Source organism: Cryptomeria japonica, chromosome 5 (genome assembly GCF_030272615.1).
Source record: "Cryptomeria japonica chromosome 5, Sugi_1.0, whole genome shotgun sequence".
NCBI lineage: Eukaryota > Viridiplantae > Streptophyta > Pinopsida > Cupressales > Cupressaceae > Cryptomeria > Cryptomeria japonica.
This window is the reverse complement of record NC_081409.1, coordinates 343,523,638-343,542,784: the sequence shown is the minus strand read 5'-3', so window position 1 is coordinate 343,542,784 and position 19,147 is coordinate 343,523,638. Positions and strand designations below refer to the sequence as shown.

The following is a 19,147-nucleotide window of genomic DNA, read 5'->3' as shown; positions in this document are numbered from 1 at the left end:
ATTTTTCTTTTGTGTCTTGCAGATCGAATGAACAGAGAAAAAATCCAATAGCAAAGCCAAAGCACCTATAAATTATGCCAAGCTCTACCACCTTTAGGATTAATTAATGCACCTTCATCATGACAAATGAAGGAAAAGTACCGTTCCTTTTCCCTATCAATCATATTTAAAAGGGCAAGCTTTCCCTTGCATGATTTCATAGCCAATTAAGGCTCTAACGTTAGCTCTAAGATCGGTGTAGGTATGCCACGTATGTCATCCATTTAGCTTAACCCCCTCATTCGTAAAAGAATCAGCCACTTGATTAGCTTCCCAATAAATATGGGTTATCTTTACCTTGTCAAAGTTGGTGAGAATGGCCTTAGCCTCATCAATCTAGCTCTTGATAGTTCAGGATAGGGGCGAATTCCCTTGTAGAAAGTCAATAATATTTTTTGAATCTCACTCTATCCAAATATTTTCGAAATTATTTTTATAAGCTAAGCCAATAACATTGTAAGCACTTATGGCTTCAGCAATGTGGTTGGATTGAGAGCCCAAGGAGAGTTCCACCGCCGAAATAAAATTGCCAATATCATTTCTTAACACTTCCCCACTCCCATTCGGCAATGGGTTTCCCTTAGCCACCTCATCAAAATTGGCTTTGATCTAGCCCCTTGGGGGATGAATCCAACAAACACCTTCATGATTATTTTTAGAAGGCTTTGAAGTCATGTAGATATCACCTTTAATCATCCAAGAAAATTCCTCTGATGAAGAGGAAGATGACAAGGACTTGACCCTAAAGCAAGTGGAGCATCTTTCATAGTGATTGAAAATGTTCAAATAAATTCACTAGCAACTTCTCATAGCCCAAGAGAATGAGGCAAGGATGTCTTTTGTTTTTTTTTTAGACTGTTTTCAGCCTCTGACATTTTGATATTGTAGATTCTCACTTTGTGAACTAGTATTGAATTGGGATATTTGGCCATCTAACCCTTTTTGCTATGTATTAACCCTTTAATCTAACAAACTCTTTGGCTTCAATCATTTACGTCATCATCAAAATAATTTTTGTATTTGAGTAACTAGTTTGTCCTCTATTGTTTGGAAGTTTGTATTTTATTCTGAAATTATTTTTTGAGTATATAGTATTCTTCTATTATAGATAATTTATGATCTACAATCATGAACAATATTAAATTTAATTTGTAGACACCTAAAATTGTCATAGCCTAATTAAATATATATTTTCATTTATTTGAATTATCCTTTCGCTAAATTAAATAAATATTTATTTATTCATTTGGTACCACTTTCTCTATTAATTAAATAAATCTATTTATTTAATTAATTAATTAACTTTTTTCTTCATGACACTTGTTATTTATGTTTTCGTTTATCCTAACTACCCCCTTCATATTTTATTGTTCTCTCTACCTACCCTTTAATCCTAACCAACCATTTATACTTTCAACTCTTAATCTTATCCCTATCATTTCTAAGGTGTTTTCTATCTAAGACAATACTCTCTTCCTTTCACAACTTTCATCAATCTAGCAATCTAACACTTTTATACAATCAAGATTTTTTGCGAACAAGTGATTTCACTACAATTCGTTCTTTGTTGAGCTCTTTTGCACATATAAAATTTGAGAGCAACCATAATAAACAAGATCAATGGAGATCAAGCCCTACTTGGCATGTGAATGGTATTATTATCTTATTTGTGGATTTGCATGTTCTTAGGTCTCTTCATTAAGGTATTGTGAATGTGTTAATGTATAACTACAATTTGTTGTCGTTGGATATTTTATGGTCTTACAATAGTTTATCATCATCATTTTTCACTATATACATAATTGTTAGTGTATTTATTTTATTTAATTACACTTCGGCTTACTTAAGCCTACTTGTTCATCTATTTATACTTGACACTTGTCCATGAAAGTTGTCAAGATAATTTAGGAGTGGATTAGAGAAGTGTCAACTTAGTTTCGACACCTCATGCTAGTTTAGTTGTCGGAGGCAACTCGCCACCACTCACTGAATGTTGAGTTTGACTTCTGATTCGACCCAATCACTTGGTCGACTTTTCTAATATCATCATCTTCTTATCGTGCTTGTAATTTATCGTGTGGGCATGGAGGTAAAATAATGGTGTACATCATAGGTTAGGCAAAGGCATTTAAGGAGGCTTTGGGGTGAGCAGCACACAAAACCATCTGTCATGTTTTTCTCTCTCTTTTCCTCCATTCTTTCGCCTTCTTCTCAGAGTTATAGGGCGAGGAGGTGTTTGGCCCAATCATAGGTCACAAAAGGAAATCCTTCACTCTTTGATCTGCCACAATTTGGTCCTCCGAATCTTTTATTTTTATTCATTTCTTAAAAATTTATGGCAATGTAATTTATTTTATTTTATTTTATTTATTTGGGCAAGAAGTGATGATCTTTGCATAGGTGTAAAATTTGTAATCTTATAACTTTTGCTAGGTAACTCAGATTTGAGTGTCTTTTCTTTGCAAAGGTTCTTATTTTATTGTCATGAATCCAATAAGTATACAATCACACTATCATTATAAAGTGCTGATCTGTGTCTTCCTTTGGCTTCATTCATGCACTCCTATAAAGTGTCAAAATAAGGGGGAAAAACTATAATCAAGATAGGGTGTTGTGTGTGGTCTATTTCTCTCACTTCCTCAAGAAGTTCTTTCTTCATTTCCGCATTCTACAAAAGAAACAATCTGAGTCTAGAAGCATGGATTCTAATGTGACTATACAAGCTCTAACACCTTTCAATTATCATGGTTAGAAGTTGAAAGTAATTATTGTCCTGAAGAATAAAGGGTTATGTAGGGTAACAATGGGAATAGAAATAGAACCTAATGCAGCTAAGGACAAAGAAAAGTATTTCAATAAGTGTAACCAAGCATTTGATCTTTTGTGTTTAAATCTATCTCTTGAATAAGTATTTCATGCTGACAATTTGAAAACACCCAACGAAGTTTGGGAAGCTCTTAAAAATCTATTTGGGACAATTGATGAAATTAGAAGTCATGAGTTAGGAAATCAACTCTTAGTTCTAAGTCCTGGAGATTTAATTATTTTAGAGTGTTTTTTCACTAAATTCAAATCTTTAAAGTTGCAATTAAAAGATTGTGAAATTGACAAGAAAAAAGATCAATTAATCCTTTATATACTTTCCAAACTAGATCCTGAATTTCGTATGTTCGTCTCTACTTTTTATTCTATTAAAAGAGCTCTTGGTAGCTCATGAAAAATTCCCACACTAGATGACTTTATTTATGATCTATCAAGGGAGCAAGAAAAGTTGATTCATATGGGTGCCTTGAAATCTACTAAGCCTCAAGTTCTAATTGCAAGATATGAAAAGCAACAAAATGCTAAAGGAAAAAAAACACTAAAACGGACAATGAACGAAAAGCAGAAGATAAAATTGATAATTTCAAGAAGGATAACTCTTCTCAACAAAGTAAATCAACTATTGAGAAAGTTGAATGTTCCTTTTGTATAAAAATTGGTCATGAAGAACATCAGTGCATGAAAAAGAAAATCGATCACCTTAGTTTTTTACTCAAAAAGAATAATATTGAGGTAACTAATTTTGTCAAATCATCTTCTTCAAATCAAGACAATACTAAGGGAAAATAAAAATTAAAAGAAAAGTCCTTAAGTGCTACATGATCATCATCTTTATCTCCATTGATTATAGATTCGGGTGCTACACATCATATGGATTCTCTTGCAAGAGCTATATTGTAGTGCACTAATATAAAGTGTCACACCTCTTTGTACTTTGTCATTAATGACATATTTCTTGCAATCCTCTTGTACTTAGTCAATTAAGAATATCTTGTGAGAATTGGTGCATGGTTCCAATTGAGACTTAGATTGTACCAATCTACCTCTAGTAGTTAATCAGATGGTGCTCAAAGAAGGTGTCGCAATGCCCGATCTTCATTTTGTTGTAGTGACTGATTCATTAGTGATTCTTCATCGCCATTGGTACCTATTTGTGTCACACTTTGACATTCTTGGTGTAACATTGGCTTCTTTGTAGAAGATTCTACCTTAAGGGTGGCTTCATGGTCTTCCCTTCTTATCTCTTTTTTGGAGGATATTTTTTTCCCACTAGGGTTTCTATCTTTCTCCATTTAAGATAGATTCTTTTTACATGAGTACCTTATTGGGTTTCATAGCTGAGACTCATTTTCATTTGCATTGTACATGGGTACATCACTAGGCTAGTAGTCGGGACCCATTTTTCTTATTGTCCTCCCAAGTTATGCTTAAAGGGGGATGTTAGGGTATTTATTTTATTTAATAACACTTAGGATTACTTTAGCCTACTTAGTCATCTATTTATACTTGAGACTTATCCATGCCAATTGTCAATATCATTTAGTAGTTGATTAGAGAGGTGTCGAGTTAGTTTCGACATTTCATGCTAGTTTAGTGTGAGGCAACTCGTCACCACTCATTGAGTGTTGGCTTCGACTTCTTATTCGGCCCAATTACTCTTTCTATATGTATGCTTCTTCTCTATTATATTTAATTTGTCAAATTTGTTCATATTTGTCTTCTCATTGTGCTTGTAATTTATCTTTATGAGATTTTGGTTATCACAATAATTTATCATGCAATTACCATTACAAATACTTTAGAAAAAAAAAAGATAAAACTATATCAGTTTCTTATAAAATAAGTGTCAATAATTTTGAAAATAAGTGAGGATGAAAGTTGTGTTTTCATTACTTTAATTTTTGGTCATTAAAACTCATTTACTGATTAGGAAAATCAAAATTTCAGAAGATATTATTTAACCTGTCATACGTCATAGCTATGGTAATGGTTTTGGTTTTGTTTAGTTGTTCTATGTTATAATTAGATAAAGTGATAAACAACTCAAACCCTTACATAATAGCCAAATGAAAAAAGAAAGGGGTCTTACGAGGAGTGGGCACACCTAGCAATAGAACCGATAGACATAAAAGAAAACTATAACTAGTTAAAGATCAAACACTAGACAAGAACACAAAACCAAACAGGACCAACACCAAAAAAAACCACCCATAGAAAACACAAATCGATGGTCTATATTGTGGAGGTTTTCAATATCTTTCCATTCTTAGCTAAGCTCCTTTACCTTGTCATGGACAGGTAGTCTTTTAATCATACTTGTAGACACCTTAAATTGTCCTATCTAATTAAATAAATATCTTTATTTATTTAATTATTTTAGCCTAGTTCTTCTATTAATTAAATAAATCTTTATTTATTTAATTAATTCATTTTATTTATTTATTTTATCCTACTTCCTCTATTAATTAAATAAATTTGTATTTATTTAATTAAGTCATTATCCTTTTCTAAGCATGACACATGTCATTCATCTCTTAATTCCTACGATACCTACCCTCTTATTATTTTCTTATTTTTTTACCTACCCTCTAATCCTAGCTGACCATTTATCTTTTACATCACTCAATCTTATCCCTCCATTTCTTACAGTGTCTTCTATATAAGGAGATACTTCCTTCATTATCGACCCCAATCATCCTATTCAACTACTAGCACTTCAAGCATTCTAGCATTCAAACTTTCATATGCGATCAAGCCTTCTTGCAACCACATTTCCGTTCTTTGTTGAGCTCTTGTGCACACATAAAATCTGGGAGCAAATATATCAAGCAAGTTCAATGAAGATAGGAAGAATGGAGATTCAAACCGTATTGGACATGTGATGGTATAATCTTTGTAATTTCATTTGATTTACATTGTTTTAGGTAATCTTCATTATGGTGGATCTTTGTTGTTGTTAGGCTAGGGTTTCATGGTTGAATCTATTTTAGTCTTTCAATATTGTTATTCCATTTTTACAAATAAACAATACCCTTGCCAAGAATAGTAGTAGTGGACTCCATTTTTGCCTTGATGATGGTCCTAGTAAACTCCACAGCACTAAAAACCACAATATTCATAGATCACTTCCTCTTTGTGTTTATTCACTTAAGATATTCTTGAATAGCTTGAATTGAAGCCAAACTTTTACACACCAAATCCCTATTGGATGCTACCATCTCCACTAATTTTGTTCTTAAAGTTTCTTGATTTTCCTCAATTTCTATGATAGCCATAGTTATTTCCTTTTTTAAATCATTGAAGGTCACCTTGGCACTCGAGGCTTTGAATGCATTGTCTAATCTTTTTCATCACAATAGCCTCTCTACCAGGACATTATCAGCCATACAAGCTCTATAGTCTTTATCCTCTACTAATTAGTTAGTAGGCCTAGCCCCAACCAAAGCCTCTAATATATTAATCTTTCTTTTAGTAGTATGGAGCTTGTCAAGGAGGCAACAAATGATTTAACTTTACCTATTGTAATTGAAGCAAAGTTGATTGACTTTTTTAGCAACCTCCAACAGTTGGAAAGTTCTAGTGGAGGAAATAGAAGAGTGGGAGGGGAACCCAAGGTTAGCATAAAGGAATTAGGGACCAATATAGTAAAATTATGGTTGAAATTAACAAGGGTCCATTCCAAATCCATAACCAAGAGGAAGAGGAGTCCTGGGAGATAAAATACTTAATGACCAGTCCTTTAATAATTTTCTCATTCTAATGCTAAGCATGGGGTTAAATATTCTTCATCTTGGTAGTATGTTAGGTGTTAACTTAGGTAGCCAACAATTTACATGGAGGGGTAGCCAAAGAAGAACTAGAAGCAACTTTGAAACTTGTCTCAAGGGTGCCAAATAGCTCCACAACCAAGGTGGGGTTAGAGAGGGAACTAGTAGGGTTTATAAAGGCCTTTCTAGTAGGGGACATAGCCAAGTGCAAATTGTAGAGCCTCAAAATCAACCCTTGGTGAAGGGGGAACACTTTCTTATACTTATTCATTGCTACACATTAGGACATGGAAGAAAAGATTCATAAGACAAAAAATATTTTAACACCGTGTCAAAAAAATTTTAAGATAGAAAATAATTGGGAATGTAAAGGTTTGTACCTACCGTCTAGGGTGGTGTATTTAATTTAAACCAACACAACTTCCCTCCATTTCCCAAGGATTTACTCCCTATTGAAACCATTTTATAGATGAGATATTCTCTCTCCCACATCCAAATTTTTTTGAAGTACTATTTATAAATGCCTTTAGGTTTTTTAAGGAAAGTCATGCCTTCTAGGAAAATCCTAGTAGTAGCACCTTATAGACTCCATAGAAATCATGAAGGGTACACTCGCAATGTATAATTTACCCTCATTCCAACAAAAAAAAAACTATTTGGATAGAGAGAAATTTAATTCTTTCATGGCCCTATTGTAGGAAGTAAGATTCCCCCTCTAATATACCAAAGAACATCACTCTACTTAAAATTGCCATAGTTATCTAGACCAGTCTGTATAAGATCTTCCTCCATGGTAGGCCATCGCACAAAAAATTAGTATCAGTGACCGAGAAAGGGTAAAACAAAACTAAATTAAGGAAAGGATAACCAACAATGGTTTTAGCAAAGGTATTCCTTTCTCCAAATATAAAATACCAACTCCACATCATGTAATGATCATAGGGAATGATGGAAAAGGCGATTATAAAAATGGAATTCCTTAGATATTTACACCATATTACATCTTATGTCATCTTCGATAGCAAAATCAACATCTGAAGGTATCTAACACAATGTAGTCCACATTTGAAAGGAATTAGTGAAGAGACCCAAATTGGCCATCCTATCAATAGATTTATTCCCCTCTTTGAGAATGTGGGTGAGTGTAACACGATCCAAAGTAGAAAGGATACACCAAAATTTATGAATGAGGTCTTTCACTATCCAACCTAGAGTTTCTTTTCCACAAAGTGTCATAATCACATTGTTGGAGGCCCCTTCAATGATGATGTTTTGTAAACCCCATCTTTAGTGATAGATATGTTGTAGAAGTACACTGCCACTTCAACAAAATTTGATGTCTAGATGCCAAGATTTGTTATGTTTTATTTAGTTATCTTTTTTATAACATTGTTATTATGTCCTACAACATGTTGTTCTATTGGTCTCTTTCTATTCTATAATGAGTTCGGGCCCTTCCCAACTTACTTTAGTCAAAAACAATTATCATACACCTTCACATAGAGTGAATGAATAGTTACTACAAAACTTCATATAAATTCAAATATTTTTTTCTTATCTTGAAAATAGCACACATAATAAAATAAGACACAATTTTTATATTATTTTTAAAGTACAATATTTAGAACTTGCAATTAAACCATTAAACTAGCATGCACAATTGTGTTCACAAGACAAATAAAAAGTGAGTGAATTCTCACTCACATCCCCACTCTCTATCACTTGGGTATATAGGCTCGTATTTTAAAAATTGAATATTCCTAGGTAAAATCTATCATTAGAGAGAAATAGAATATTAGATAAATTTTAAAATTATAACCTACATATAATTAAGAACAAACCCAAATCTTACATGAAAATCCAGTAAGGTGGTAAGAGAGAGAGAGAGAGAGAGAGAGAGAGAGAGAGAGAGAGAGAGAGAGAGAGAGAGAGAGAGAGAGAGAGAGAGAGAGAGAGAGAGAGAGAGAGAGAGAGAGAGAGAGAGAGAGAGAGAGAGAGAGAGAGAGAGAGAGCAATATATGAGTGCTTATTTGGGATGGATAATATTTATTTCAATACCTTTCTTTGTAATTCCCAACAAGAAATCAACACAATAAAATTTAATAGTGAACTAGGTAACACGGGAATCACCATCTTTATACTCCTAAAGAATTAAAGGAACAAATATCCATGCTACAATAAAATTATCCCACTCAATCATCTAAGAATTATTTGTTATGAAGAGAGTGACCAACAAATGAGATAAGTTTGCCTTGAATAAGCCTTGGTTTGACATTTAGAATACTTAATCCTATTGAAGAGGTTATCCATTTAAACAATTTCCAATTTTAATAGATTTGACCACATGAAAAGAATAATATATTAAAATATAGGCACCATGTGAATAATGCACATGTCTCCTCTTTCTCAATGCACACATAGAAGTGATAGGACAAATTTGGACAAACAAATGTTTTACACTCAACCATAACAATCAAAAAAGATATTAAAAACCAATATTATACATTACAATAAAATCAATAAATCTAGTACGAAAAATATGTTCATGATAGAGGATCTAGTTGAGGGTTCATAATGAAGATTCCTTCTAATTAATATTCCTTCTATGTATTAGTATTGTGATGAACTTTAAGTCTTCTCTTTTGAGGTATCAAGTTATCCCTATTATCTTTCATTAGCTATACCCAAAGAGGTCATGTATACAATCTTTATTGTCATGTACCTATTTTGCTGCATACAATACACAAAGATATCAATCTCATAAATGAATATTTTTTCTCATCTTGAGTACAAATAATTTGAATTAAGAAATTGCAATCTTGTATTTAAGAACAATACATGGGCTATTATTGATCTTGAATAGGTAAAGAACTAAATGGAAATGAACTAAAGCATAATTAAGTACATTGTTGCATAGATATGTTAAGATTGTATTAACATCATCAAAAGAGTTTTAAATCTCTAGCATCCATGTGTTTGAATCTAATATCAACAAAGAGGTTTGTCAAAAGGAAAGGTCTATGCTTCCATCTACATATAGTAGACTCCCACGGTCCTTTCCACCACTTCATTTTGTCAAAAAAAGTGTGTAAAAGGAAACAAATTTTTAGGATTAGAAGGGCCATTAGACATAATTACACCGAACTTGATGCATTCATACTAATTGAACTACACTATGAAAAAAGAATTAGCATAGATGTTAGAAACAAGACCATATATTTATATGTGTTATCTCTATACCATCTCAAACTATAAATCTTCAACAAATTTTCTTGATAAAATCACATTTAAATAGATAGATCCTCTTTTCCCTCTCTTTTCTTTTTATTATTTTTAATTATCTATTTCAACTCAATTAATTAATGTATGTTCTATTTACAATTTGAATTCTAATTATTTTAGTAGCCCATCTAAATTTTATAAAATACCGTAACTAATATCTTAAGATTATAATCTAAGATCTTAAGTGGAGATTTATTACATGCAATCCATATCTAGATCATAGAAGATAATTTTCGAGTTAATCAAGAGCAGAAGAGATTTTGTTGAGTAGACAGAAAGTCTCGAGAAATTGCCTGAATATTTTGTTAATAGAATTATAATATTACCTGGTTTTATACACAAATTAGAAAGTAGCTGTTCCTACATATATTCCGTTTCCTTCAACTTTGCATCAAGTGCAGAAACCAATGCATTCAATGCTCTAAAAGGGTCATGAACGTTTCTCAAAAGAATCTCTATAATATCCACTGGAACCATCTTGGCCCCAGCCGCCATTTTCTCTTTCACAGCAGCGTAGAGCTCGTGATCCTCAATCTGCAAATAATTTCTAGCAAGAATTTTAAATGCAGGAAAGTTGCAGAAGGAGAGTTCGATGTGCATGTCCATCCTACCAGGGCGTAGCAGAGCAGGATCAATATCATTTGGGTGGGTGGTGGTAAAGATAATAATTCGCTCGTCTCCTAAGGAGGAACACAACCCATCCGTTAAATCTAACATCCCAGAGAGGGTAACATTATCATTATCCTCTACATCACTGTAATCATCACTCCTTGGATGAGGACTAGACTCAGTGAGCGAGCAATCAATGTTTCCATGCACGACCAGTTTCTCCATAAAAATGTTTACCTTCTCTAAAGTTGTCAAGATCTGTCAAAATGTGATCCTTTAGAGAAGGATCGAATGCTAGGTAATCGAAAGTACAGGGATGGTTGAACAGAATCCGGCTAAATTCATGGTGATCGTTGATCCAGAGACTTATATCTCTATTCTTCTTCTCAATTTTCTCTGCAATTTTCTTAAGATGGGCACAATAATCATATAACAATGATTTGCTAGGCGTTGCCACTTTGAGTGTAAACAAGCGTTTCTCTTCAAGCTGATCGCTCTTTTGTATTGGCTTCCATTCGATTGATCTCGTCCACCACATTTTGGATTCTCGGAAAGAGTCTTCAATCATTTCTGTAGAACCAGGCTGGAGAATAACAGTTCTCTTTCTGGGTGCTCTAATTGCAACGAGCGCTCGAGGATGATGGCATTTGCGTTGAAGATTTGTGAGATAGGAGTTCGCTCGGCCGAATATCTTGCTGGGCCAAAGAAATCTCCCTTTGTACTCCGATACGCTGATGATATTGTAGTTGAGATTGAAATATTGCTCGAGTGATAGTTGCCATCGGTTGAATATGTCGCGTACGTGCTGAGGAATGAGATTTTCAAGAAGTCTGAAGAATCCTAACAGAGAATACAAATGTGCTATCACTCGATTCAAAATCGACATCTTCAAAGCCTTATTCGGGAATAGAATTCAGACGCCATTTTGATATTGTGGATTAGGTGTTTTAAAGCGATGAAAAAGGGCGAAGCGAGAGCACGCGACGTTTCCCTCCTCGGCATCAAATGTTAGAATTGTTCTTTTTTAAGAATAGGGTGTGTTTTAATTTTTATTGGGAAAACACAGTTGTATATTATTTTATAGTAAATAAATTCGGCATTTTCTTAATTTTAATTTAATTTGAAATAAAATAATAAATAAGAAGATATTAAAGTTGATAGTGAATATGGGTGGGGTCTACCTTGATTGGTGAGAGCTTCCATTGGTAAAGCATGAGGTCATGATGTCTAGTCTCCTCCAACCAACCTAGTGTCATCAATCATGTTAGTGACATTTTGAATCAAAATAAATGAGCTTATCCTTTTCAAGGTCTCTATTAGACTTAAAAAATAAGCTAGCATAGTGGCACACAACATGAAGGATATTAAAAAATTACATATATATATATATATATATATATATATATATATATATATATATATATATATATATATATATATAATAGTATATTATGAAATAGAGTTATAGTAATATATAATAATATCATTATGTTATAATTATGTTTAATATGAATAATTGTATTAATATAATATTATACTATTAGTATAATATTAATATACATTATAATTTTTATTTAATAATATTATAATTGTACTAACTATGTTAGATTAAGATCATGGTATTATTTAATATCAAAGAATAGTATAGTATTAATAATAGCATTATAGAAGGTGGGGCAGGTTTAAGAAAGATGAATTTGCAAAATTTGGCATTAGGTGCTAAGCTGGCGTGGAAGATGTATAAATTCGCCAAGAAGCTTTGGTGCAGAATTTTGGTGGCAAAGTATCTAGATTCTAATTCCCCTGACAGAATCTTGATGGTGGCCAATTCGGTTCAAGGTTCACTGATTTGGAGATTTATTTGGGAAAGTTGCAAGCTTCTCATAGAGCACCTAACCTAGAAGATTAGCAATGTTAAAAGAGAGCAGTTCTGGCGTGATTCGTGGAATGGGGATGAGCCAATAGAAGACTTGTTTGATGACCAAGATTGGGTCAATCAGATTGAAGCATCTATTGGTCAATGGGTGGCAGATTACTTTCAAACAATTCCTAACCCGTCCGCTTCTTTGTCTTGGAAGAGTATGGGTGAATAGCATCAAGTAAATTATAGTCGTCTCTCAGATGTTCTCCAGAGCAAAAAGGTTTTCCCCTCAGATGAGGAAGACAACTTGATATTGAGTGCTTCCAAATCAGGAGAATACAGAGTCAATCTTGGATATGAGCTCCAGAGGAAGAGAGAGAGGAATTGTAGTTGGCCCTCAATCTTGTGTGGGGCAAGTGGATTCTTCCGAAAGCAGGGGCTTTCCTTTGGATTGCTATTCATGGCAGGATTCTCACCAGAAGCAGATTGAAAACCATCATGATCTCGAGGCCAAATTGGTGTATCATGTGCAAGCTAGAGGAGGAATTGGCAGATCATCTTCTCTATTGGTGCCCTTATGCAAGTAATTGTTGGGATTGACTTTTAGATATGCTGCAATGTTTCATTGCTGAAAACCAAACTCTAAAGGATTTTCTCTTATCCTGGCTGACTAAAGGTAGACATTCTAAATGGGGATTACTTTGGATTGTTTGTCCCTCTATGTTAGTCTGGCATGTTTGGAAGGAACACAACAAAAGGATTTTGAAGGAAGAAGCTATGGAGGCTCGTTTCCTTAAGGCCAAGATAAAATGTGCGATTGAGGAAGTTGTTAATAGCAGAACGCAAGGGGTGAATTACAAATACCTATCAAAGTGGGGCTTCGATATGGAAAATTAATGGGACTTAAAGCAGAAGTGCGGTCACAAATTAAATGATAAGAAAGCAACAAGAATGAACTTTACATGGCAGGCCATGCTGTCAGGGTGGATGAAATTAAATTTTGACAGTGCAACTAGAGGAAATCTGGGTCGGAGCGGTCTGGGAACTATCATCAGAAACGATGCTGGTGAGGTGGTGCGAGCCTTATCGGGTCTGGTTGGAGTAGTAACCAACAATGTGGTAGAAATTTCCAAGTTAGAGGCAGGGCTTCAATGGTGTTTCAACAATGAGGTGGTCAATCTTATTATTGAAGGAGATTCTCAGGTCATCGTCAACTGTGTAACCAAATCCATATTCCAGAACTGGCAGTTGGAGTGCTGGATTCTGAGGATTAATAAGGTTTTTAACAGTCTAGGTGACTATCACATTAAGCACACATACCAAGAAGGCAACAAAGCATCACACTGTTTGGCGAATATGGGGATTGAGATAAATTCTATTAGAGAATTTGGTAGGGAAGACATGATGCCGATTGGACTTAAGGAAATTGTATCTCTTGATAAGGTTTCAATCCCAGAGACTGGTATTGGATAGTTTAGTATATTTTGACAATGTAGGCAGAGGGTGATGGGATCCCAGATTAGAGACTAATCGACTGCGAGGAGGACATGAGGTCTATGTGGTTTTGCTTCTGTACCAAGGAATGTTGCTTGGGCACATGTTGTCTGACAACGAGATTGTCCCAAGCTTTCTAGTTTTGGGTGTCGTTGTTGATAGAACTAAAGGGTATACCATTTATAAACCCATTGTTGGCTTCATTCGCAGTATAAGGGATTATGATAGAGCATTTAGGAATCGTCTACAAGTGCAGCATGGTGTCTACTCTGGAGGAAAAGCCAGAGGAACAGATTGAGGGCCTCTCCAAAAAGGCGAATGATCAGGAAAAAGAAACCATGGTAGATATTTTGGGTCCTAACTATTGGTCTACGGGACATGTGCACAACGGTAGATTGGTGGAAGATTTGTTCAAGCCAATCATTCAAGTCTTGGGCCATCCATTATCGACAAATGGCATCCTACGGAGGACGGTGGAGGGGACTTACTTAGAGGTTATGTGAGCTTTGGATGGGATTGTCTCCAATCCTGAAGATAGGTGCATGCTGGGTTATTTCTATCTGCAGGAATCAGGGTTCAAGACAAAGATGCAGAAGGCTCGGTTCATCTTCAAAGGAGGCATTGTGAAGGAAAACAGTATGGAAAGGTTTGAAGCCTTCCTTCAGGAAAATGGTGATCTCTTTCTAGAAGGAGTAGGGGATAGGCTAGTGGTCATAGGACATGGGATCAAGTATTTGTATAAGTGCTCCCTTTTGGACATTGTAGAAGGAGTGGCATCTTCATCACCCTGTGTAAGTTTTTCACTTGGAAATACAATGGCAACTGCCCCCTAGGCAGAACTTGGTTAAAAAAAATAAAAAATAATACCAATATAACCCTAATTTTATTTCAAACATAATTGTTTAATTTATGAATAAGGCTAAATTATAATTAGTGTTCAAATAGGATTCATTATATAGTTGAATTAACATTATGGTTGAAGCACAATTAGGGTTAGGGTTAACACTAGGTTAGGGTTGGGGTTTAATAAGGTTCAATTAGAGGGTTCAAGCATGGTTATGGTTTTACTATGGCTAGATCAGGGTTCAAGTTGGAGGAAGGTTTTAATTATGGTTAGATCAGGGTTTGATTATGGTTGGGGTTAGGGTTTGATTATGACTAGGTTTAAGTATAACTGGAGTTTCTTTTATGGTTAGGGCTTAATTATGGCTAGATTAGGGTTCAAGTTGGAGGTAGGGGTTAATTGTAAGGTTAGAGTTAACTTTAGGTTGAAAGGTTATGGTTAGGTTTCAATTATTGTAAGATTAGGTTTAGGGTTAACGTTGGGCTACAATTAGGGTTATTAGTCTAGGATAATGCTTGTGATGACAATTGAGGTTTAGTTAGATTTAATGTGGGGGTTAGGGCTAGTGGTCACTTAGGATTAGGGTTAGTACAACAATTAAATTATGGAATAGTCGTATAATTTTAGTTCCCCCTTCTCACCTATGATCTTGATGTTGAGAGACGTCCATGATTCAGGAGTTTGTTTTTCTATCTTTTTTACTACATGAGATTATTTTTGCATGCATGGTATGCCCAAAAGATCCACCACTCTTTGAAAATGGATATCCCTTAGCATATTTTACATAAATTATTTAAAATATTGGTATGCTAGTTAATAGGCCTTTCCATGCATTAATTGAAGGGTTCAACTCTACCATGACTCCTTAATAATGCTATGCATTTCTGACTTCTTCACTTTATGATCTCATGTTGTATGCATTCACGAAGCCATCTCCGTTACTATTATTTATCAAGCCTACACAATAATAGCATATTTAGCTCATGTTTTTAATATCTTGAGGGAGTGAATATGTTCACTGTTATCATCAATATACATAGCCATATGATGGAATTTTCTTATTACACATGATATACAATATTTAATGTAAATGAACTAGAATTTGTAGGTTTTGGGTGTTCAAGACATCATCATAGAAATAGGACAAGATCATCGAAAAGGAAATCAAGATCACAATCACATTGATTTCCTTCAACACATAACAATAAGATGAATGTATCATAATTGAATGCACATTTTTGTAATTATCAAATTGATTCAAACAAAAAAATAAATATACATTTCTCCATATCTTCTCTTTAATTAAAATATTTTAATTATTTTAATGACTCAATACCCTTCCACTTAATGTTTGTGCTATATTAAATAACATAACAAGAATCCCACGATATTTATTTCCTATCAATTTTCTGTATAAATTGAACATTAGGTTTAACAAGTTAGAGACGTCTCCAAAATTGGACACTATGTTTTTGACTAATTGAAAAGAAATTATATTTCCGTAAACCTGTTAATAACACAATCCACATTAATTATGAGAATGTTAACTATAACATTTTGCTCATGTGTAACGTCGATGCCTTGGCCCTATAAAAACAACTTGTATTTCCCACAAAACCACATTAATTATGAGAATGTTAACTTTAAAATTTTGGTCATGTGTAACGTTGATAGAAGTAAACCCAAAAAACTCAAGCGATGCCTTGGCCCTATAAAAACAAAAAGGAAAAGAAAATCTCCATAACATGCGGGTCTGTTGAAACGACTGTGGTATCAACGATGAGCGTAAGAGAAAACATTTTTCACCTGTTTTCAAGAACTCAAAATACTGTAATCGAATTGACAGAAAAAATATGGTCATTAATAGGCTCCTTAACGCTACTTCAGAGTATTCTTCCCAAGGAGGTTGCAGCAATCTTGAGCAAGTTCTTCTTATACCGAGTTGGATCATTTTTCAATCTCTACAGTGAGATAAAGATTGAGGAGCTCAATAAATCAACTAATTATGGTTTAAATTCTCTGTATTTCATGGCAGAAGAATATGTGGGAAACCTAGAGAGCATCACCGAGGCTCGAAGATTATTCTTGAGTGACATAAGATGGTGTGAGGATAAGCCCAGACAATGGTGAAGTAATTTGGGACTGCTTTCAGGGAGTCACTGTATGGTGGACCATGTCCAAGATCAAAACCTTCATTAACAAGCACAGTTCGGTCGAGTCTCACATTCTCACGGTCAGAGCCAAGAATCCAAACAAAGATTTTTTTCATGCTTATTTTTCACACATTGAAAGAAGTTCAACCAACTATATTAAAACAGATAATAATCTCGTAATCTCACTGAATAACAAACAAAGGTGGTTGTCGATTTGTTTCTCTCATCCCTCCGCATTTGAAACCCTCGCTCTCGACACAAACATTAAACAAATCATTCTCTCAGATCTTAAACGGTTTAAATAAAGTAAAGAATTTTATGAACGCATTGGGCGTTCTTGGAAACGGGGGTATTTCCTTTATGGGCCTCCTGGAACGGGAAAAACAAGCCTCGTTGCAGTAATTGCTAAGTATATGAAATACGATCTTTTCGAACTTAAGCTCTCCAAGGTGAAAGACAATAGTGAGCTCCGTCAGCTTTTACGGGAAACGTGGAACAAATCCGTTATTATTATTGAGGATATTGATTGGTCACCTAATTTAACTCAGAGGGGTGGTAAAATGGAGAGGTTGAGTGAGAATAATGTTTCGCTTTCTGGTTTGCTCAATGCATTAGATGGACTTCAGTCTTGTGTTGCAGAAGAGCGCATTTTTATCTTGACTACAAATAATAAGGACATGCTGGATTTGCACATACTTTTATCGTTCTGCTCGTTTCCTGCGTTTAAAACTCTTGCGAAAAATTAATCATGAGTTGTTTTCTTCTGTGAAAGAGAGAATTGAATGTGGGGCTGAAATGACTCCAGCGGAAATCATTCAACTTATGGCTAATAAAGAAAAAGATCCTCATGAAGCACTGAGTGCTGTCATTTGTGCCCTTATGCAACGTTAAACAAGAAGGAAGAAACTCTCTTGGGATAGGCTAACTCCCCAAAATTTTCAAGGATGAAAGTTACGATGATTTTAATGGTAACTCCTAAAAATTGATTGATTTTATGAAGTTTAGATAGGCTAAATTGAGGCTTGAATGTGAAAATAGGACCCTATTAGGTTTTTAAAAAAGACAAGAAATTGAATTGCAAATTTTAAAAAGATCAAACCTAATGGATAAGGCCAGCTTAAATAATGTTTATAAAACTAAAATCGATTGAAATTGATTTAAATTTGCACAAAATCCAATTAATTTTTAAAATTAGGGTTTTACGACCTAACCACTGAATTTTAAAATTTTGAATTTTGGAAAAGGGAGGGAAATTGAAAATTTGAATTTTAAACAAGAAGACAAATCTGAAAATAGTTCTAAATCTGAAAATTAAATGTGAATTGAATTTTTGCACAAGTTCAAGTTGATTTTTGAAAATTAGGGTTTTGACAACTAACCACTTAATTTTGTGAATTTTAATTTGCAAATTGAACAAGACAATGATGAAATTGAATTTGACAAGAAAAGAAATTGTCAGATTTAAAATAATAGACAACAATTTTTTACAAGACACAAAATCAATTTCAATTTTTGAAAACTAGGGTTTTGATTGAATGAACCACTAAGTTTTGTAATTTTGCAATAAAATCAAACTTGTAAATGAAAAATATACGATGATTTGAAATGTAAAGCATGTAAGATGTCGGGTTCACAAAAATGTAATGGTTGTGAAAAAGGGTGATGAAGAAATCAAGAGGAAATCCTTTCTCTCCTCAAGCAAATGAGTGAAAGTTTCACAAAAGATCCTCTTTAACTTTTTCATGCACATTACATTTAAAGAAGGAGGCAGAATTCACTAGATCCAATATCAATAGGAAGATATTGAATGCTACATGAATTGATAATAAATTTGGAAAGTAAAAGTAAACCTCCTTAAGAATGCAATAGGTTGAATTATGCAATTTAAGACCAAGTGTAAAAGAGACAAAGAAATGACTAGAACTTGAGATAGAAATGCGGGATGAAGCTATGCACTTGGAATTGGCAATAAAATGTCAAAATAAAGCTCCCCTACAAATTTGGGTGAAAATTGTCAGGACCATGTTGAAAGTGCACACAGTCCTCCAAAAAATACGAGTGTCAAAAATAGTTTTTCTGCCTCTAAAAATGGAGTCCAAATCTGCAAATATAGCTATGCACTTGTAACCTACACAAAGAAAAGAGAGGAAAAGGGGTTGATATTGGGGGTTTTCTTTCAGGTCAAACCCCATTTTTGGAATTAACCAAATCATGAAAAAGTACTTGCAAGTAAATGTAAATGAAAGACTAAAATAGAATTCACCTCACAGGAGAA

General features: G+C 34.1%; 1 protein-coding gene across 1 annotated transcript; it reads left to right on the top strand.

The window, feature by feature from the left end:
• The first annotated feature begins 14,132 nt into the window (after window positions 1–14,132).
• Window positions 14,133–17,618, top strand: LOC131035355 (AAA-ATPase At4g25835-like). Its single transcript, XM_057967032.2, has 3 exons — window positions 14,133–14,216; window positions 14,442–14,521; window positions 17,180–17,618. The coding sequence occupies exons 1-3, from the start codon at window positions 14,133–14,135 to the stop codon at window positions 17,616–17,618; spliced, it is 603 nt and encodes a 200-aa protein (XP_057823015.2).
• Window positions 17,619–19,147: the final 1,529 nt, after the last annotated feature.

Bases quoted from the DNA above. Each gene is read 5' to 3' on its own strand.
- LOC131035355 (XM_057967032.2), top strand. From the start codon at position 14,133: ATGGTGTCTACTCTGGAGGAAAAGCCAGAGGAACAGATTGAGGGCCTC. The intron at 14,217-14,441 runs GTAGATATTTTG...TTCTATCTGCAG, and splicing joins ATCAGGAAAAAGAAACCATG to GAATCAGGGTTCAAGACAAA. The intron at 14,522-17,179 runs GTTTGAAGCCTT...GTTTAAATAAAG, and splicing joins AAGGAAAACAGTATGGAAAG to TAAAGAATTTTATGAACGCA.